This window comes from Manis pentadactyla, chromosome 17 (assembly GCF_030020395.1).
Source record: "Manis pentadactyla isolate mManPen7 chromosome 17, mManPen7.hap1, whole genome shotgun sequence".
NCBI lineage: Eukaryota > Metazoa > Chordata > Mammalia > Pholidota > Manidae > Manis > Manis pentadactyla.
Window position 1 is genome coordinate 51,828,024 of NC_080035.1, and position 22,960 is coordinate 51,850,983.

Consider the following 22,960-nt stretch of genomic DNA (forward strand, 5'->3'; position numbering starts at 1 on the left):
TACCTCTCCTTTCTTAGAGCCTCTGTATTACCTGTGCACTTCTTAAGACAGTAAGCATATTAATCCTGTGTCATGGCTATTTGTATACTAAACTTCTCCTTCCTAGGATCATAAATTATTTGAGGACAGGAGTTATATCTTACTCATTCTTAAATTCTACAGAGAGCCATCCTAACATGTCATTTTACACATGGCAGACATAGTATATTTTTAAGAGTTGAATTTGTAACGTGAAGGTATAATACCAGAGAGACTTCAACAGTAAGGAATAGAAAGTACCTTCAAATGTACTTGAAGTTCAAATGTTTTCTTAAAATGTATTAAAGAATTGTGATCCTTGAAAATGGCATAAAGGTTGCATGATCAGAATTTAACATCAGACAGACCTGGGATCTGGTTTTTACTAGCTGGGTGACTTGGGGCATATTATCTGCCTGTCTAAACTCAATTATCTCATTATTAAACATGCAGATGCTTTTTTAATAATATAAAATTTTAATAAAAAATGAGCATGCTTTTTTAGGGTTGGTTGAGGGTAAAATGATATAATCCATGTAAAATGCTCAGCATGGAGTATGCCAAATCAAAACAACTCATCAAAGTTAAGCATCTTAATGATTACTGGCAATGTTTACTATATAAATTCTAAAGACCATTGGCTCTGTGGCTTTGCCTCATCCTTGATGGTCTGTGAGCTAACCTTTAGCACCTGTGATCAGAAGAGCAGTTTGGATACGCACACTTGCACTTAAATGCATCCGTGCATGGTGTTATTTTCAATGGCAGTAACTCAACTCGAAAGGGACACATATTTCTGCATGGTCCATGACATAGCATGACACAGCACTGAAGAAATGTCTAATGAACAAGGCCTTCTGGAGAAAGCAGGCTCAAGGGAAGAGCGGAGTGGACAGAGACGACGTCTGCAACACAACTCTAGTCTTCATGACTCTAGTCCGTACCTGCTGGTCGCACCAATGCCAGCAGAGCAGAGGGTGTTAGAGGGGTTTCAGGGAGCTCTGCCAAATTGCACTTTGTTCTTACAGTAAGGGAATAGTTGGCCTGCTCCACTGACAAGTGTTCAGTCCCTTCTGCCTGATCTCTGAGAAAAAAGCAAATGGCCATACTATTTATAAAGCTTTAAATTCTATTTCTATTTCTCCTCTAGTTTTGCTTTTAAAAGAAAAGACCAAATCCTCAATGATTTCTAATGTTAGAATATTCAGAATATTTTCTCTGTTATTCAAATTTCGAAGTTCACATTCTGCCCATCAGCTCTCATTTACAATATTCTACCAAGAAGCAGAGACCTTGAAACACCTTTTATTCTTTGATTTCTTCATTTCTATAGAGAAAAACAGAATCTGCTCCATTTCTGTTTGTAACATCACTGGATAACAGCCAGATTTTTCAGAAGCTTGATACAGGAAGAGAAAAAAAAGACACCATTTTTTAATAAAGTAAAATGAAGATTTGCAAAAAAAAATGCTTATGGTGCATTTATGGGAAATGCATTCAAAAGCAAACTAGTTTTGACTTTTTCCATGTAAAAGGGATTTAAATTTTTTTTTCTTCTTCTTTTGATGATAAAGGGAAACTTCTGATTATCTCTAACCTTTGGAGATTTATCTTAAGATTTTCTTTCACTTTCACTCCAGGGCAAAAGATGAGAAGATTACATTTAGTGAAGTCTACTCAAGAATAGGTGATTGAAGCTCAATTCAGTTTTTAACATTCTATGTTTTCAGAAAGGGAAGATACCCTTTTGCTTGCCTGAAAGAAAACCTTCTTCCAACCTCATCCTGCCTTCAATCAATCTAGTTTGATTCTGGCAGAGACAGTGCCCTCGCCAGCCCGTATGCAACCATGTGAACGAGCTACTTCTGTGTGTTGATAGCATCCTGTTCGGCCAGAAATATTTGAATTACATATGACTTCCTGTAGGTTTTCTTCTTCTAACACATTTTGCACATTTTTTTTCATTTACACCTCCTCCTTCTCCCAGAATATATCTTAAGCATCAGCCAAACAGCTTAGGCACCTTACAAAGTAAAAACCAATCATTTCTTTATTAATACACATAATCTGTTAGCTAGACAATGTTTTTTTAAAACATGGGGCTCATGAGGATGGGTGGCAAAAAGAATTCTTGTGTAGAGAATTTGGACTGCCTTGGACACAATTTACTGAGGTTGCCACAGTGACTGTAGTACTTTTCATCCCAAACTTCTCTCTAACACAGGTCACTCCCCTGATTACACTTGTTTATTGAAGTGTCCGCTGCACACCTCCATCTGCCGCCTCCAATACACCTGTTCAAAACTGAGCTCATTGTCCTTCCCATCCCCCAGGATTCTCTATCCCAGAAAATGCCTTCTCTACTTCTCTTTTGTCTTAGCCAGAAAGCCAGCTGACTCTTGAACTACCCCTTCTCCTTGCCCTGCCAAGCAATCCATGATGAAACTCATTTAACAGTCACTTGAAGTAGCTTTGGACTCCATCCCCAGCAGCTCCCCTAGCTCAGTCATCTCACACCTGGGTTATAGCCTCCTAATTAATTCCCTGCCTGTGGTTTTGCCACACTCCAATCCACTGTCCACCCTATAGCCAGGGAGATTGCTGGAAACGCAAATGTGTTCACATTACTCCTCTGCTTAATACCTGTCCGTGGTTCCCTGGCACCATCACAACAAAGCCCAGACACGGCCCTGCATGGTGTGGTCCATAGCCTGCCCCTCCGGGCCTACCCCTCACCACTGCCCCACCTCAAATTACTCTTAGTTATTAAATGGTTGAGGCAAATATTTATTGAGAATCAGGTATCTGCTGAGCACCGTACTAGATGCTGTGGAGGTGGTAGTGAATACCAGAGCCTGAGTCCCAGCAGAAGTTTGCGTCTTGGAGGTAAGAGAATCTCTCTAGGTACCAGACGTACAAAATGGCCTTGGCTCTGTTGCTCAGAAGAACCATCCTCTACCACCTCCATCATTTTGCACATGCTGTTCCCTCATCCTGGAACAGTCTAGCCTTTCCATGCTGCACTCAAAATATTTGCCAGGCATACTCCAACTATTTCTTCACTTCTCCAGCAAGATTCAGTGGTATACTGGTAAATGCACAACCAGCTCTCTGCACAGAAAACATGCTAGTTTGTAGTGTTTGCCAATTTCTGTGCTGTGAACCCAGTTATCTCCAGAACCCACAGCAATCAAAGAGCCAAACCTGACTTTTTTTTTAATGGTTGGATTTGTAAAAATTATTCTTCACTGACATATAGTAGACATAACATCATAATAGTTTCAGGTGCATAACATAGTTATTTGACAATTATATATATCGTGAACTACACCATAAGTGTAGTTACCATCTTTCACCATACCAAGTTGTTGCAATGTTATGGGCTGTATTCCCTATGCTGTACTTTTCACCCCATGACTTGATTATTTTATGACTGGAAGTATGTACCACTTTACCCCTTCCCCTATTTCACCCATTCTCTCAGCGTCCCACTCACCCCCACCCCCACCCCTCACTGACAACCACCAGTTTATTCTCTATATTTATGAGTCTGTTTCTGCATTTCTGTTTGTTTGTTTGACTATTTTACATATGAGGTCCTCAGCTCTCTAACTGGTTGATCAGGCACAGTGAGTGCCTATTATCCAATGACCAAGAAACAGGATTTTTTCGGTTCTAGTTATCAGTTTAAACAAAGTCGATTTGGTTTTGCTTTAAGTTGGCACAGTAAATGGGTTAAGGGAAATACCAGATGATTTTTTTAACGTGGATGTATGATTCATTGTACTTTCTAAAGCCTAAGAAGGAAGTGTTAATGTCTTATTTTTGAAGAGATGATTGGTTCTTTGTGATAAAATGTATAAAACACAGGGCACGGTGAGTGTCTGTCCATCACAGACACTCAGTAGGTATTAGCTCTTTTTCCTTTCCTAGCCTTTCTTTCTCTTTACAGAAATATACCTGATACTGCCTTCAATAAATGCTTGCAAAAGGAGGAAATCATAACTAAAGAATTTATTCATAATCTTTCATTGCAATTAAAAAAACACACATGTTATGTGCTAGGAACTCACAGATTCTGGGATACAGTGATGAACAAAATGTATAAGCTCCTATTCTTCATAGAGTTTAAGTTATCCATGCATCACCACGCATAATCCATAGATTTGACTTAGGTCTTGTTATTGTGCTATTTAATTACAGATAACTGCAGTTAGAGTAATAATACATCTCTGTGCCTCATTTTTTTTTCAGTGTCTTTTCTGGGCATTGTAGCATTTTATCTTCACAACACCCTTGAAAACTGGGGAGAACATGTTACCCCAAAGTCATTCCAGTCTCTGTAAGGAGAAAGAGCCAAACTTTCAGTGCCTTGTTCTATTACACCAAAGCTGTGTCTCATGAAACTAATGGCCACTTGGACAAAATGTATGTAGAGCTGATGGAGATATGATAGCTTCTGTTTCCTAGGGAACAAACAGGACAGATTTGAATCCCCCAAGTGGTCATGCAGCAAATAGTTCATTCATTAGCACCATAATATAAATTAGAATCTAATAAGTAAATAAAACATTCCTTACTCTCAAAATACCAAGTTCAATTAAATTTACTTAGCATTAACTGTGATCAGGTTAATATAAAAGATATCCGTTCCATTTGCAAATTTAAAAATGACATGTGGGAATAGCAACATCTTGCCCACCATAATAAGAACCCACCCAGTAGAAACTGAGAAGATAGAATTTAAAAACAAAAATCAGGAGCTAGGACAGGACTGATCTACAGTCTTTACTTCTCAATTTGCCAATAATGACTTTTTTGAATGTATAATCAACCTGCAGAAGATAAAGAAGACAAAGGGATATAAGTATAAAGCTATGGGTACCTCTGAAAAAGTGCACAGCTTGTGATTTTATTTTAAGGGAAATATGTGAAGTTGCTGTGACATTCTCAAAGGAAAAATTCTAGAATTTAGAAACCTAAGACACTGCACTCAAATCTGTTATCACCACACCTCCCTCTCTTTCTTGTCCCTGCAAAATGATAAAATGTCTCTTCTTTTAGCACTCTGTATCTTAATGTCAGCTTCTTTAATCTCAGAATGCCACCATACTTCTGAGACATTATTTTAGTAATCCTCTTGAGAGAGAGGATTTGTGAGCCAGGTATCTTCCCCAAATCCACAGGTTTTGGGAGTCGGCTACTCCTCACTCATGGGAATGATGCCTCCTTTGTACATCAACAGCATCTCTACATTTGTACTCCCAAATACTTTCCAGATTCTAGTAAATTCCCACCCCCACCCCCAGTGTATTTGTGGTTTCACTTTCCAAGATTTCACTTACCCATGGTCAACTTCATCTGGAAGCAGATGCTCCTCATTCCAAAGTACCATCAGAAGGTCATTCACAACTTAATGTTACATCACAACGGCTACAGCATCCACCTCACTTCATCTCATTACGCAGGCATTTTATCATCTCACATCGTCACAGAAAGAAGAGTGCATGCAGTACAATAAGATATTTTGAGAGAGACTACATTCACATAACCGTTATTACAGTATATGGTTATATAATTGTTCTATTTGATTATTATTGTTAATCTCTTACTGTGCCTAATTTATAAATTAAACTTCATCAGAAGTATGTATGTATAGGAAAACAGTATATATAGGTTTTAGCACTCCCTGCAGTTTCAGGCATCAGATAAAGGGGGGAACGACTATACCTAATTATCTCTTTCATGAGCCCTTGAAAGGAGACAGACAGGATACTGATTCTGTTACTTCAAGGAGTAGAGCTAATGGTTTGTTCCACAATGAGGTAGCTTTGCCTGCAGTTATGCTCTCTAGAAACTTCTGTTACAAAGAGAAGACAGTGTCTTAAAATAGTATTTCTTCTCTTGAATTAAAGATAGTGGAGGGTGCATGCATTGTCGGTGGGAATATAAATTTGCACAGCCACTATGGAAAAGAGTATGGAGGTTTCTCAAAAAATTAAAAATAGAACTCCCATATGATCCAGTAATTCCACTTCTGGATATTTATCCCAAGGAAATGAAAACACTTTTTTGAAAAGATATATGTATCCTTATGTTCATAGCAGCATGATTTACAATGAGATATGGATACCAACTAGATGTCCATCAATAGATGAATAAAGAAAATGTGATATATAGACACACACACACACACACACACATACACACTACATACACAATGGAATATTAGTCAGCCATTAAAAAAAGAATGAAATCTTGCCATTTGCAACAACATGGATAGAGCTAGAGGGTATTATGCTCAGTGAAATAAGACAGAGAAAGACAAATACAGTATGATCTCACTTACATATGGAATCTAAAAAAAAAAACAAAACAGAAACAGACTCGTAAATACAGAGAACAAACTGGTGGTTGCCAAAAAGGAAGAGAGTTAAGAAGTGCAAACTTCCAGTCACAGAATAAATAAGTCATGGGGATGTAATGCCCAGCATATATAGGGTATATAGTTGACAGTATTGTAATAACTTTGTACAGTGACAGATGGTACCTACATTCACTGAGATTATCATTTCATGATGTGTAGATATATCAAATCATCATGTTGTACACCTGAAACTAACATAATATTGTATGTTGATTAAAATTCAATTAAAAAATAGCTTTTCCTAAAAAAAAAAAAAAGGCAGTGGAAGCGGAATGGCTTCACGAATACCTCTACACCAATGCGTCGCTGAATGTGCTCGGGCTGATCCTCTTCTCCTCTCGGCCAGAATCAGCAACCTCCGCAGCAATCCCACTGTGTGTTCCCTGGAACACCTGTCTTGTGAGAACCTCCTGGGGAACCAGGAGGCAAATAATTTGGGGAAACACTACAAATGACCTCCTTCCTTTTGATAAGTCAGAACACACATTATTAGCATGACAAAGCCCTGCCCAGATACCCAACTTAACTTTAACTCCTGGACTCTGTTGCTTATGTGAAGCTGTTCACAGCCCTTGGAAATAATATTTTGCAGAACATTTAAGAAACTGCAACCCAGACACTTTTCCCCCTCAAATCTCCTTACTGAGAAAATGAGACTTCTATGAAGAACCTATCGCAGAATGACATAGTTAGCTAATTACTGCCAAGCGCCCACCTTCCCAGGCCCTGGCTCCTGTGACCCTGCCTTGTGCGTTGCACCTTGCCATCACAGCCTATCAGTGTGGTCAGCGATAGTATCAATCCCATCTGGCAGAGGAGGACACCAGGGCTCAGGGAGGACCTCAGGATGTTGGCATGGCACTGAGCTGTCCTCAGCCCCATCTGCCACCTATCTACACACTTTCCCTTGGTAAGTGCAACCTGTTTCAGGGCTTTAAATACCATCTTTGGGCCAATGATCCAAATCTACATCCCCAGGCATGACCACTCCTTGGAGGAGAACCTGAACTTACCCTCATTTAACCTAAGGCCCTTCTCCCCACATTATTCCTCATCTGTTGGAATAAGGGTATTCCAAATATAAGGAAGAAGGTTCATTGAGCCTTTGTAGAAACGTGGCGCTGGGCCTCATGAGCCACAGAACTCAGTCCAACTGTACTGCTGTGTCTAGCTGTCTAACCATGCAGCAAGCTCAGAAAGCAGTCTGAGACAGTCCAAATGTTCTGCACAGAATTCCTTTAGTCAACCACTCCATGAACCCCATGTTTTAAAAATATTTTGTCCAGCTAACAGACTGTACATATTAAAAGTGAAATTATTAATTCTCACTTTGTAAGTCATCTAAGTTATATGATGGATAAATGTTTTTAAGATATATTCTCTGCATGAAAATCACACAGGGGGTTGTAATCATTCCCAAGAAAGTTGATGCTCAGTTCCCTTTGCAACTTTTCCCTTTAGGTTTTGTAAAATTCTGAAAAACAGCTCTTGATTGTACTTCCAGTCCAAAAGGTCTCTCTTCTGACAATTCCCTTTTACTAAGAGTATAATAGAATGTGTTGAAAGACCTTCAAGATTCCTATCTTGACATATTGTGATAGACTTTTATGTAGGTCTCCATCTGATTAGTGGGGTAGGTGTTTATTGTTTCCATAATAGTTAAAGTAAGAGTTTTCTTCACTTTGGATCATAGGCCCCAATTTCTGCTCTGAAGCCATCTTCAAAATCCAAACCTGACATAAATAACGAAAAGCTGCAGGTTATATTGATTTGCCTATGTTCTGTTATTATAATTAACACTCTCAAAGGAAAAAAATTAAACAAGTGGTAAGGCTTCCTGATAGGATGAAATATCTCCTCTGGATCACTAATATTCTTTCAGGGCATTTCGTGTTCCTTTGATGTAACTTAAACCAGTGAGCCAGATTTTTCTCAAAGGGCAAATTAAGATGGTCTGTTAACTCTTTCAGGGGCCTGCTTCAAGAAATCTCAGCAAGGCCTTTAGTATTGTTTTGCCTTAGGCTTTATACTTTTTAAAAGTCAGCTGTCATTTTCCAACCAGTCCAAAATAGCACACTCAGCAGAACCCTGGCGCTTTGGAAATGTTAATGCCCTCCATCAGCAACGACCTTGCCACAGGGACGTGATTTAGGCACCAGGAGAAAAGGGTCCACTATCTTTATCACACTGGTTTACACCCTCCACCTCAGAAATGGTGTGAGAGAATAATCAATAGTGTGTTAAGACCAGTCTCAAAGAAGGCCAAGACAAAGTGGCCCTGCTCTGCAAAATGCTGAGTTGAAGAACTTTTAAATGCAACAAAAGAGAAATTAGCTGTCATGGTAAAACTAAATGAATTGTCTCAAGATGGAATTTGTCATTGGGAATGGCACTTGAGAGCTCGCTGTGTACTTCAGTGAAATCCCCTAATATGCCTGATGAAACATACTTATTTTAGGGTTAACGCACAGAATCAAGTAACAAAACTGAAAGTGAACATCTGTTCAGAATGCATTCTAAACATACACACGCAAGGTAAGAACTATTTGACGTAAACAGTCCCAAAAACTTTACAGGAGAAAAGTCTGTAAGAGCTGAAAGCAAATCCTGTGTGGGACTGGAAGAAACAGAAAGTTAAACTTCACTGAAACATCCTGAAAATGTTATTATATATCCTGTAATTCTAGGAAAGGCATTATCTCTTGAAAACCAGCAGAGAGTACAAAGCTTCTAAAAACAGTGTCCCAACACCACCCTGAGTGAAATCACTGTGGAAAAGAACTGGCTGCTTGGTCCCTAAGATCATTACAATAAAATGTTTGATTTCCCACAGCAACCTTAATTGTGACATGAACAGCTGTCAACAACAAAATTAGAGGAAACTGTCATTATATAGATCTCACCACACTTGCTTGTCCTATTTCCACACGGTTGCTCAGGAAGAGTGTTTTCAAAGAATTCTCCCAGTGGAGGTCTTCATTATTAAAAGGGGAGTCACCCAAGGTTTGGGCCTTACATGCTGTACATGAAAAACATTTGTCATGATAACAATAATCCCAAATAGATGTTTATTGAATGCCAAATGCACGTACATGAAAAATCTCTGGGACACAATTCATTTAATCCAGAAATCATCCTATAAAGTAGCTATTACAATTCCTATTCTTAATACAGGCATTCTCATTATTTGTGGTGGTTTTGTTTATAAAGTCACTGCAAACACTGAGTTAGCAAATACTGAACCATTGCTCCCAAGGAAACATGGGGTGAGGCTCCTGTAAGCTTTTAGTCACATTTTTGTCCAACAACCAATGCATAACTTTGTTTTTTGGGTATTTCTCCTTTAAAGACACCTTATTTTAAAAATACTGTTGATTCATTAACCGTGGTACTCATGGCCAACAGCACTATATTTCATGCCTAAATAACGTTTATCTAAACACACATATATTCTCCATAAGGCACATCACAGCGTTCTAGGGCTTAGGACCACTAGACAGCACTTCAGCACTAGGGGGCCACTTTGAACAGGGAAATTGCCAAGTCAAGGCACAAAAATGTGAAAATAATACATAGGCCACAAAAGAACATTTTCAGCATGAGAGCACCAACGGGAAGGCAGATCCTCGCCTGCTCATCTGCAGCTGGGAGCATGCGGGTAGGGCAGCTGACTGCGTTGCCTCTCTGCCCATGTCTGCCGAAGTGCATGAGTATTGATTTGGAGGTTACGAATTAATTTTAGCAAGTAGGAAAATTCACACATACAGAATCCATGAATAATGAGAATTGACTGTATATATTGAAAATCAGAGTCAGGGCATAGTGTCAGTTCCTCCATATCTGTCTAGGTAATTCTTTCTGTTATTTTAATGGTTCTCTTTGTTTAAATGTAAAGATCAGAGTTGATTGGAGAGAAGAGTCTCATGAAAAATGTGGAAGCCTTTGCACGGCACACTTCTGCGCCATGGTCTTCAGAAGAAATTCAAAATATAACGTTCTTAACCTTTTGATGGTTCTTTCAGGTCTTTCAGGGATGTGGCCAACCCAAACCTGCTCCCGCCCTCCGATCTGCCCGCTCGGCTCCTGAAAATTTTAATACACGGTTCAGGCCTTACAATCCTGAAGAGAGACCTACAACGGCCGCAGGCACGAGCTTGGACCGGCTGGTGAGTTCCCCCAGATTGATGATTGTGGGTGCTTTCTGTTACCGAGGTTATTCTACAGAGATGTGATGGGATTCTGAAAAAGTTGGTTGCAGAAGTCCTATCATTCTTATCTCTGCTTTGGGTCTTAATTAGAATATTGAAAAGTAATGAGATCGTCCTTTTAGGTCATGAGTTAGATTATTTAAGAAGTCTTATTATTAATCCACTCATGCAGTGGCCAGATTTTCAACTTCATATTTCTTCTGAAATAGCAATGTGAAGATTAAGTTACTATATCTTCCAGAGATATAATTACAATAGCACATTTCATCTTATTCAGCTGCTTCGGTTATTTATTCAATTACGATACAATGGAATTTTCTAGATGACTTCTCCTTATATGTGAAGTTTTCTGTTTGAAAGACCTTGCCAAGAGACTCCAAATCGATGTTACTACCGTTTTTTCCTTTTGTGTGTCTTTAAAAAGTTGGAATCCTTGGAAATTGTCACTCTAGGACCCATTTAAATTGTGTCAGGGAACCAAATGGTACTTTATCAGCAAAGCAATTTGCTTGGAGAATACAACCATAAACATAGTAGACACAATCCTTTAATGTTTTAAAAATCAAATTTTGCTATAAAAAATTAAAAGCTCATAATTTCAAAGAAATACTGCCCAATTATTTCCAATACAATTTATAGTACTATAAACAATCTATATACCTATAATTGTTAGTGCTGCTAATGTTGCTTTACCAATTATTTTGGTATAAAATTAACAGATAAAAACCTTAAGGTCATAAAACACTTGAACAACATCTGATTATGTTATATAAACTCAGATCTCAAGGGCTTCTGGTTATGAAAATACTTTTATTAGTCGCTGTTATAAATTACTTTATCATTTTAGTTAATACCCTTCTACAGTGTAGAACTCATAAGATTAAATTGGCTGAGTTTGGCCTTGAAGTAAGTATATTTCAGCATTTCTCTCTATAAAAATGAAGTATATTTACAACATAAAGGCCTATGCATGAAGTGCCAAAGGGAAAGGGTAAATGGAACTGATATGTTTTAAATTTATTACTGTTTATTAGCAAATAAAATTCCCTCTTCAGCGTAGGTTTTGAAAAAGGAATCATTGGGTAATTGCTTCTACTCTACCTTGGTTATATCTAATATCTATTCACAGCTTCAGGAAATTTAAAATAGTCACCTTTTTTTCTCTTAAACAACTAATCAGAGTCTGCCAAATAAGCAGCCAGTTGTTTTAAAGAAATGATGGTTTCATTAGATTCCATTGTTTGGGTTTTTACTTTACAAATCCCTTTGTATGTCAAGATCCTTTTTAACCAGAGCACAGGTGGTATGGATTTGATCTCTCTCTCATCTCTTTTCTTCTTTATCTTCCCTCCCATTTTAGTTGGCTCTTGCTTAGTTACTAGAATAATTCAGGCTTTTCGGAATTTTCATGAGCTCTACTTAAAGACTAGGGTATAACACAACACAAATAAATCCTAGAGACTGATTGTAAAACATTGTGCCTATAGATAACAGTACTGTTTTGTTCACTGGAAAATCTTTCAGGAGGGTAGATCTCGTGTTATATGTTCTTACCACAATAAAACTTAAAAACAATCAGGGTACATTACACACTTAGTTAAAATTGCACTGAATTTAATCAATATAATGGTATTTATGACTACTAATTAATTTTTTCCCTTGAAAATAAAGCACCATTTTCTCAGGAGAAATACACACACACAAACACACACACACACACACACACACACACACACGTACAAACAGGGAAAGCAGAGCAAGAAAAATGTTTTTCTCAAGACAGCAGTATTTATATAATTTAGCACGACATATATATATATATATAATTTGAGAATTTCACATGATACCTAAAATCTGACAGATAGGCAAATTGGAATTTGAACCTTTTCTAAAGGAACTTCATTGGTGATCTTCAAAACGTCCCAAATATAAAGATCTTGAAAAGTGTAAGCAGTTAGCAAACCAATTTAAGTTCTTCTATTTTATGCATCCCCCAAAGCATATTTTTACAATTATTTTCTGAAGGAATTAGTAAATGGTTAATTATATGCTCATGAGTAAAGACCAAGGACCACACTCAGTGCACAAGGACCAGATTCAGTGCATAAGAATTTAAATCAGTAAGTCAATTCTATTCTAAAATGTTCTCTGACCACACATAGTACGTTTTTTCTCACAGGTGTAGCTTCAGGCTCCTGAAGAAGAGTGGTTTTATCAATTTTTTAATGAATTGAATTCCCAAATTGTAGGAATTAGTAATTTGGAATTCACAGCCAGCTATAAATCTACCTGAACTACTTTCCCCGCCTCTCAAAGCAAGGGACTCTTTCTACATTACAAGGAGCTAGACAAGGTTCTTCTCCAGAAACCCAAGCTATACCCAGGCTAACATCAGAATCTCCATGAGCTAGGCCCAGGAGACTATCAGAATCTCCCTTTGCAGCCCTCGGTTCCCCCAAAGCTTTCTTCCCTTTGAGAGTTCAACAGAGTTCCGAATAGTGGACAGGTATACCAGTTCCCTGGACAGACTGTACTCTGCAACAGTTAGACAAGATCATCTTCAAGACATGTGCATTGGTGAACTCCCTTGATGGGCCTGCTAGCTATTACAGCCTATTTTGACTACTTATAAGCAAGTCTTAGATTACCTACTCTTGTTTTAATTTTCCCCTGAAAAGAGATTTCCTGAATATCTATAAGAAGGGTGTGCCCCAGAAAAGAAGGATAATTGGAAAAAACATGCCTTAATATTGCTTAGTGTTTCAGCAGAGAAAATGCTTCAAAGGACAGCATCAAAAGTACATCCCAATCACCCAGCCCTCCTGCAAAAGAGAAAATAACTACACAGCTCTCAGAAAGCTACTTCTTACTACCATTTAAATTTGTACCTGTGGTATTAACTTTGGGATCTGCTGGTAAATGTTCTTATATCAATGGCCATAAAGCTGTTTTTTGTGTGAACTGGTAATTACGGGGTTTGTTTTAGAAAGAAAGCTTCTGACCCCATGCTGGGTAAACTGCTGCTGAAACTTACATAAAATAATTGAAAACAAAACAAACTCTCTTAAAAATACATACGTTTTATCATTCAACCTCTTTTACATCTTTAAGAAACTTGTAAATTCTTTTCTAGGAAACCTTCCCATTTGTTCCTCTAAAACTATATAGGCATAAAAGTCAGTTCATGTAGTCAGTGGCTTTCAGCCTACCTAGTGGCTTACATACTACCCTAACATTATTTTTATTGTCCAATAATGAATGAATATGTCTGTATGCATTTAGCTGCTGATGGAAAGCTCTCTCGTCAGAGAATATCACAGTCCTTCCTGCAAGCAGCCAAGACTTGCTGAAGATACAAATGCCATTAACTAATTTGGTTAACAGACTGCACTTCTCCCTGTCACCACTGCTCATCCTAGCAGCCCTCTGTCTCAGCCCACTGTTACTGATTTTCAACCACATTTTCCAAGAGGCGATTATTTGCAAAAGATTGGTTCTCTTCCTTTTTTCTTAAGTTTATGCTCTGTGAAGTCTCTTAAATAATTTTATGTAAAACTGTGATTTCTTTAAAAGAAAGTTTCATTGGAACTTCACTGGAAATACAGAATATAAAAATAAATCAACACAAACTAACTCAATTTTTAAGATCTGAGCACACAGAGATATTTCAGATTATCCTCTGGAAAAGGCAATTAGTTGTACGGCTCAGAAAATTAAGAGTACAACATGCTAAATAGCTCGTGGGCACACTTGGGCAGGAATGTCTGTTATTTACTCCAGCTGATTCATTAAAGCAAAAATGTACTTTAAATGGTGTCTCTTAGAGGAATATATTTAATAAAAGTAGAGTTAAAAATAAAATTAAAACCAGGCTTGGAAATCAACTCATCAAGTTGGTGATGATTTAGACCAATGAATCTCCAGTAAGTATTTAATAGCTTACTGTGTGCGGACTTCTCAAATATTCTAGAGGTCATTGTGAGGGAGTTTTGGGCTGGGAGGGTGGAATGCCAGCCCACTAAGCTAAACGTTATACCTATGCTGTGCTATAATGTATAGAATAATCTCTCTTTCTTTTTCCTTTAAATTTGTTTTCCTCTTGCTTCCCAGAGGATTGTGTGGAGGACAATGCAACATAGTGTAAGCTTTGATCTTCTTATTCTTCCTCTCATCCCCATTTGTCTTTGTATGGTCATTCTGGAGAGTTCCTGAGAAATTCCACCTCCACTTCCCCTTTCCAAATGGTCTAGAGAGCGAAGTGAACACTGCAAATGACCGACGGGTTTAGTAACTTGCTCTCTGCTTGGTATTCATGGTTAACAACCACTTTGGTATTCTTACCCAGTGGCGAAGTTTTCAAGCTAAGCTTTGTGTAAGACTAGCTCCTTTGGTGGCTGATTTAAATTCTGTTCCAATGTTCAGGCTCAGTGTAGTCTGCCTGAAAAACTAGCTCTTCCCTGATAGGATATACTGTTTTTTTCCTTCTTGTGCTGAACAAATAATTCCCTTGCTAATAGTGACAACAAGTCAACGTCAAGTATCATACAGAAGGAGCTAATTTTTCCAATAGCTGAGACACGACATAGAGAATTTAGGGTTCGGAAAAAGTTTGCTGTTTACTCTTCTTTTTTTCCTACTTGAATTTACTGCTATCTTTAATTTATAGCATTCAGGTAGGGAGTACTGAGTATTTCTTACTACAAAGTGGTTTACTGGGGCTGAAGACAAGCATGCCCAGGTTACCTTACCTGGCTTTATATACTAACCATAATAGTTGGTTAAATTGTCTAATCTGCTTTTCATAATACCATTCCCTGCTGGGAAGGCCCCATCAAAACAACCTGAACCCTGCATAGCATCATGAACCCAGGAGAGAAGCTGACTCTCACCTGAGGGGCAGGCATGTATCCATGCCACACACCCATGGCGTGCTGGTGCTGCGTGTTGGCCTGGCCTTAAATTCAGGCAGCGGCAACACTATGTCTAAAATTCCTTCTTTAAGATTCACTTGTTTAAAAGGAAATTGTCCCTGAGCAGCATTCCCATTCATCATTCCAGCTCTCTGAGCCCAGGGCAGTTTGAATGAGCTAAGAAAGTTAACAGGTAAATCTGGAACAGGAATACTCTGGAAGGGAAGGCCTTGAGGAAGGAACTGGGAGACAGATAGCTTAAGGCCTCCTGATGCTAAGTGGGAAAAAGGAGAAAACTTCCTGGGTGGGTGGGACAAGTCAGGTTCTGTTAGTTTGTTTACCTGATAACCTTGGAGCAGCTCCAGTTCAGACAACATGTGCCTGACCCTCCCCACATCCCCTTGTATCTCCCGATTTGAAGGTGGTTAAGCCAGTCCAGTCTGCTTATCTGATGGTTATCCTGAGCCTTGTAGCTTTCCCCTAGACTGACTTTCCTGAACATACTGGAAGGAGTGTAATTAATAATATCGTCACCCACCCCACCCTGTCTGCTGAGCTTCCCTGCTTGCCTCTTGAAATCTTCCTTAATTAGGCAAAAAAAAAAAAAAAAGTATATTATTGGATATGATTCTTCCAAAATTACAGTGCAACCTCTAAAATTCATTGGTTGGCTATTGGTGATAAATATAAATTGTTGGTATGATTATATATAGATTTAAGTATCTGAAAAACATCAGATACGTACTTTATTTTATTGTTCTGAAACAAAATGGACAAAGTAACTCACTTTCTGGCCTGATTTCCTGCCTTGATGTTAATCCAGTTGCAGAGTAAAAAGCTGACCATAAAAATGTCCTTCCATGCCTCTTTGGGGCCATTTTGGTGTGATTTAGGAAGTCTTGGTTCTAAGGATGTGGGAAACTGTCTGTTGTTCATTTTAAATTGCCATGGCATTTCATTGTCACCTCAAAGGATTCGGCATCCGGCTAAATCCACTATTTTGCATTTCAAAAGGATGTCAGGCTGTGTTTAAGAAACTGCTTTATTATCTAGAGCTTCAGCCACTTTCTTTAGGTGAAAGTGATGTTTCCCACCTTCCACACCCAACACACACACACACACACACACACACACACACACACACACACACACACACACACGCACACACTCTGTATTTGCTTCACCCAAGCAGGAAAAAGTAAAACCTCTGTAACAACAGTAAACAGTAAACCAGATTCTCCCCTTTAATTAGTTTTCTAAAGATAAATGGGTCAAGGCCAAACTGGCTTTCAGCCTCTGCTGCAGCTGAATAAATTATACCCCATTCACCCTGCTAAACAAATGGCTACTGCTCAATCCACTTCAGATTGTGAACGGCCCAGTCTTGCCTGGACCTGCTTTATCTATTTGCTGCAAAACCCCACTGAGACACCCCAGTTTCTTTTTCAATGAACCCTTGGTAATAACTGCAGCAGAATACAGCGAGCTTTCAAAGCAGGGAGAAAATACAAAACATTAAAATCAAACCACCCGACTCATTCGGTCTCAGTTTCTGCACTTCTCCAGGCAACATCAGCAGCATGTGGCAGCTGAGGACAGCCGCCTGGCGCAGGCTTCTTTCCTTTCGGGGGGCTGTGGTTGATGAGGCCCAAGTGGAGATATCATAAGACACACGCACAGAATGATGGCTTATCTCCAGGATATTCAGCTTAGTGCACGGGCTTGAAGGATGCACAGATCTACTTCAGTGCCTGCACTGTGGTAAACCTGGATGGAATGCCTGCTCCTTATGTGGAATTTTCAGCTCACACCCCATGGACAGTGGACTATTTTTACATCCTTGAGAAGCTCTTCTTGTAGGCATGTGGAAGAACAGTGAAAATAGGATGAGCACAGACCTCTCCTTCAGCTCCGGCAAGGCTCTGTTTAACTGCATTTGGGTTTAAACCACAGGGAGAAAGAAGAGGAATCACCAGCTGGCTGCTTACCTCCCTGGGAAAGGCCGAAGTCCATTCCACACCACTGCTCTAAGACACATGCACAGAATCATATGGATTCGCAATGAAATAAAGTCAGACCACACATTTTAAAGGGGGGAAACTTTTGCACAGCTTAGTTTATGTATAAGTGTTCTAAAACTATTTTGGGGGTAATTTTGCCAAGAAAACCATTTCAACTCTGAGTTGTACTGTCCTTTGTCTCTAGAAACATTAAAGCAAGTCCTTTGCTGATCTATGTCATAAAAATGACATGTTACACTTTCAGACCCTAAATATGGTTATATAGATTTTATATCCATTTTATGGTATGTTGATAGGCTTATTTCCCCCCTTCAGCCATGAAAATTTCTTTCAGAATTCCTAGACATCACCTAAACCCTAACTGATGCTTCTATAGTATCAGTTAACCAACACTATACTTACTGAGTTTTTCTCTGTTGCATAGCCCTTAGTAAAACTAACTACCATGTATGACCTACCTCACAGCATGCTGTTAGTGTTAGCATCATCCAAAAGGCAAGAGTTACTGTTTGCAAAAGAAAAACATTGCTTACCAAACCAGTTAGACATACTGTGTCTCCTCCAGGGAACAGTATCTAGCATAAAGCCTCATAAGCTGTTGGCATACAGGAAACAGGAATTTGACTTTGTAGTCTAAGATAGACCACACCAACCAAGAATATAAGGAAGGTACATTAATAGATGAATCATCATTGGCCAAATATGCAACCTGAAAGCATCTTTGATATAAGCCATATCCAATAGCTTATTTTCCCTTCTTGAGTCAAAACATTTTGCCCATATCTAGAACATATTAAACAGAAATTTTGTCGTCAGTTCTGAAGCAGTCAGCTGAGAAGTTCCGTCCACATGCTTATTCACAGCATTTGTCCCTTAGTCATCTATGGAACAGTTGTTTTGGTGAATTGATTATGCTGAGTAGACAAGCCATCCTAACCTGCTCAAACCATGCCTGTTAAAATATGTGGTCATAAGAGGCATCAGTTGACACAGGTCCTTTATTAAATTATTTATTGAGCAGCTTAAAGAACCTTTTCTTCATCATGGAAAATCTGCAGTAGTTTTTCCTCATAGCTGTCAGATGTGGGTACAACTCCCAAATGTGATGTTCACACTTATGAGAGACAGAGCTGAAGAAATGGGATATTTCAGAAATACCAGTTTTGATGTATTTGCTGTATAATCAATCAGCTTTTAACTGACTCTGGAGCCTATGGAATACATTTTAAAGCACAGGGAATTTGGCTATTCCCATAACATACTTGGACACTCTTTACTGCTAACAATAAACCTCAGGCATAAACATTGTAGAGAAAACCAGATGAAAAAAACCTGTTTGAGTGAAAATTGACTTCCCTTCATAAATGTTAAAGGTGGAAAAATATCTGCAACACACAATAATTTTACTACTCAAGGTCATTCATGGGCATTATTGTCAAAGACTCTGACTTCATGGGTATGTTCTTACACCTGAAAGACTGGCTAGGCAATTAAAAAAAAAAAAAGTAAACACAGGTTGAGAATAAATGAACTCAACAGCTGAAATAGCACCAGTGTATTGCTGGCTGACAAATATTTATTTTTTTAAGTTGGGTTTCTGCAATATGTTTAGAAGCTTTCCAATACTTTGTCGATCTAGATGAGCCAGGTTAGGCAATTCGGCACCTACAGACTACCCTCAGAATGACTCACAAAAATATACGTTTATTTCTTGTGCATGCCTAGTGTCCATTGTGGGTTGGCTCTAGGTCAGCTACACATGATCAACCCACTCCAGGAGCTAGGGGGACAGAGCAGCTATTATCTAGAATTCTGCCTGTTACAGTGGTTGGGGAAATAGAGAATACGACAACAGTGGCTTTTAAAGTCTCCACCCTAAAGGGCACAGCACACTATTTGCAACCCATTGGTCAAAGCAGGTCACATGATCAAGCGTACTGTCAAGAAGGCATGGTGTCTCTCTCTCTCTCTCACACAGAGAAAAGTGAGCATGTTAGTGAACAGTAATATGATCAACCACAAGCACATACGATCAAGACAAGATTTATAAATTGATAAAAATCCATTTCATTACTCTCTCCAACTCTAAGACAAATCTTACATGAAAAAGAAGAGAAAATCCATCATCCATTCAACAAATAGTTATTGTGCACATATATGAACCAAGTATAGATGACTAGGACATAATCGAACAGCTCACAACACCTTGGGAGATGACAGACAAAACCAGCCATAAGTCAAATCAAACCATGTACCGGTAAAGATTGCTTTTAAAATTTGCTAGAATTTTATGAGAATTCTAAGTGCTGGCTATAAAGGGAATGTCTACATTGCCCTTAGAAAACCAGCGTGTTTTTCTACGTCAGGTTAATTTTTAGGTCAGATACCTGCTTTGCCTACCTGAACTTTGAATTCAATCATAATTCAACCACATCAAGGCAGTCCCACCCCAAATCTTAAGACAGTATCTCAAAGACGATTTAGAAACTGTTGCCAGTAAGTAGGAGAAAAATGGCAACAGAAAAACAGAATGAGCAAAGATATATATTACTGGCATTTGAATGTCTTTTCCAATCCAGACTATATATGCTTTAAATGAGGCTTTGATGTTGCATATTATGAGGGCTGCTCTTGTCTGACTTGATGTCATATTTATTTAGGCAAAGCAGTTTTTCTGCTCTTCTCCTTTCTGGGTCAGCCTTGTTGGAGCAAATCAAATTGTTCTCGCTCTCTCTTTCTTTCATACATCATCATTTCAGATCACCAAGAATTCAAGCTCTGGAACCTGCCCTTGTCTCCTTTTACAGTATCTGTTTATTTCTGCACAGCGTTCATGAAGGAGAATGCTTTTCACAGGTTAATCAGGGAAATTGCACAGGCTGACAGCGACAGCAAATTTATCGATTGCAGTGAAAGTCTCAGGAACGTTTGTGTCTTTGGCTTCCACGTGGAATTATTTGCCCAATTGCAGAGGTCTGGTTCAGCTGGGAGAAAAATTACAATGTAAATTCATAAATTATTTATGTGTAATGAGGCAAGAAAACAATGACTTTGTAAGTTTTATTCTAAGGGATTTGACCTAAGAAAACTCCCCAGAGCAGCCTGCATTCATTTTGGTGAAGAACACTCATCTCGGCTCCTGAAAAAGCCTAGCATTTCCTTTGCTCGCTCTTTGCAGCTCCTTGAGTGCTAGAGAAAAGGGGTAAACACGAAGCAGCTAGCTCAGCCCTGGGAAGAAAACAAAGAGCCAGCAAACTGCCTCAATTGATCTCCTCGCATAAAATCCAAAAACCTCAGGGCTATCTTTAGTGTGAGACATGTCCGCACAGAAATGTTTCCAGTTACTCGGGAAAATCAAATCTCCTTTATACAACAGTCTTCCAGGAACAAGAAATATTTCATTAGGATTTTAATGGTGAGGGTTCAAGGAAAAGGAACTCTATCCTGTCTTTTGTCAAGGCTTCTAGACAAAATAAATACAATGAAAAGCTCTTTACAAGTATTTTCATTAACAAAAAGTTTTCCTTCTCCATGACTTTGGAGGGTAAGACATCAAGTAAATCTTTAGGAATGTTTTTTGAAGAAGCATGGTATGACAAGGAAGGGTAGTGTGTGTGTGTGTGTGTGTGTGTGTGTGTGTGTGTGTGTGTGTGTGTGTATTTTTTTATTGCAATACATTCCTTGTGCCTAGGAGTAATAAGTGAACAGTCCAGAGATGGTTACAGTTACTTATCAAATTGCAGTTGAAGCATGATGCTTTTATGTACAGGTCTGTGATTCATCACTACTCTTTAAAATTCAGAGATACTTAGTTGTGAACAAAATGTGACCACCAATTCCCAGCCTCAAACCCTGCCTCACATTTGTTCTGTCCTAAACGTGACCCTCCCACAGAGAAGCACACGGGTCTCTGCTGGATTGTGCATGACTGCTATTATTATTAATCATAGACAAGAAGAGCATCTAATTGCAAAGATTTCAATGATTCACTAGGATTTTTTGTCTCTAACACAAAGCCCGTAGGTAAACTCCTCTGCTCCAGCCCTGGGTCTTTAGAGATGGTAGTTGTCTCGGCGTCATGGCTGAGCATCTGAGACCTAAAGCTACAGAAGCTTTTCTCGGTGCCTTTAGGACTAGTCACCAAGGACTAGACAACAAGAGTGAGCTACCACTGGCTTCCACATTGTGGTCAAATAAAGTGAATGAGGGAGCTTCTCTCTAAGATAATGGCCATATAGCAAGATGACAGTGGAAAGTTCCAGGGTGAACATTTGGGAAGCAGATAAGAGATTCGAGTTCTACAAAAGTATTTGGGAAGCGTACTGCTAAGTGGTGGATGAAAATCACTGAGAGGGATGATGGAGTAGGAGGAGAAGTGGGACTCATTGCTGAGAGCTCTGCATATCTCGTGGCCTCACATCACCACCGAAGACCACCACTGAGAGGCTTTTATAAAAACATTCAAGCCAGACACAGTAAAAACACTGGCAGAAGACATGAAAAACCCAAATCAAGTGGCTGAATCCAATGTGAAGGTGAACAGCATCTGAAATTGCCTTGCTTTTTTTTTTTTAAACTCACTTGAAGGTGAAAACAGGGATGTGTCATTGACAGTAATTTAACTGTAAAATAATCAGTCTTGGAAAGTAGACCTGGTCGTGGGGAATGACATGAAGGATCTTACAGCTATTTTTATCTTCCCCCCTCTTGACCTCTCTCTGTTTAGAAATAAAAGGAAAAGCAGAGGCACAAAGTTATTAAGATTTGCCCAGTGACGTGGGAACCACAACAAGTACCCAGGTTTCTTATTTCCATTTCTACCTGGATTCATGTCCACCAAACTGTCCCACCTGCCTGTCTTACACAATATTGTGTAGTTCCACATGGAAGCAGGATCCGTGCAACCACCTATCCTAGTTCAGCAAATAAGAAGAATGTCCCACCTTTGTGGAGTGCTTCAGAATAGACAAAGGGTTCGCATGCATCGTACCTTGTTGGTAAAGCTGGAAACAGCCAGAAACGGCTATTTGATGTTTCCTTTGAAGAGACTTCTAGTGCCGGCTCTGTTTCCAAGGAGCCTAACGCTGCCGTCTTCTTGGTGTCTATGATGTTCCTACTGCCATCGAAGTCCAAGTAAGAGGTGAACAGGCATTTTAGCAGGTTTACTGCTCTCTTGTCTCTTCTTTGTTGCTCACAGTGTTTTCCTGAGATCCTATCGGGGGTCGGGGAGAGAGAGAAGGGAAGGAAGGAGAAAAGGAAGGAAGGAACTTCCCTTTCTGATCATTAGGGCTATTTGGGGTGCCCAGAGCGACTGCACAGCATTCCTGATGGGTGCAGAGGACAGCGGGGAGAGGCTGGAGCAGAGGGTGATGGGGT

General features: G+C 39.1%; 1 protein-coding gene across 2 annotated transcripts in view; it reads left to right on the forward strand.

Annotated features, from left to right (window-relative positions):
- The window catches only part of GPC6 (glypican 6), a 1,076,178-nt gene that overhangs the window by 980,111 nt on the left and 73,107 nt on the right, over positions 1 to 22,960 (forward strand). The window contains exons 6-7 of one of the 2 annotated variants that reach the window (XM_036893720.2): positions 10,468 to 10,611; positions 14,764 to 14,793. In XM_036893720.2, coding sequence (XP_036749615.2) covers positions 10,468 to 10,611; positions 14,764 to 14,793 — 174 coding nt within the window. The remainder of the gene's footprint in view (positions 1 to 10,467; positions 10,612 to 14,763; positions 14,794 to 22,960) is intronic. The other variant, XM_036893721.2, reaches the window with a different exon arrangement.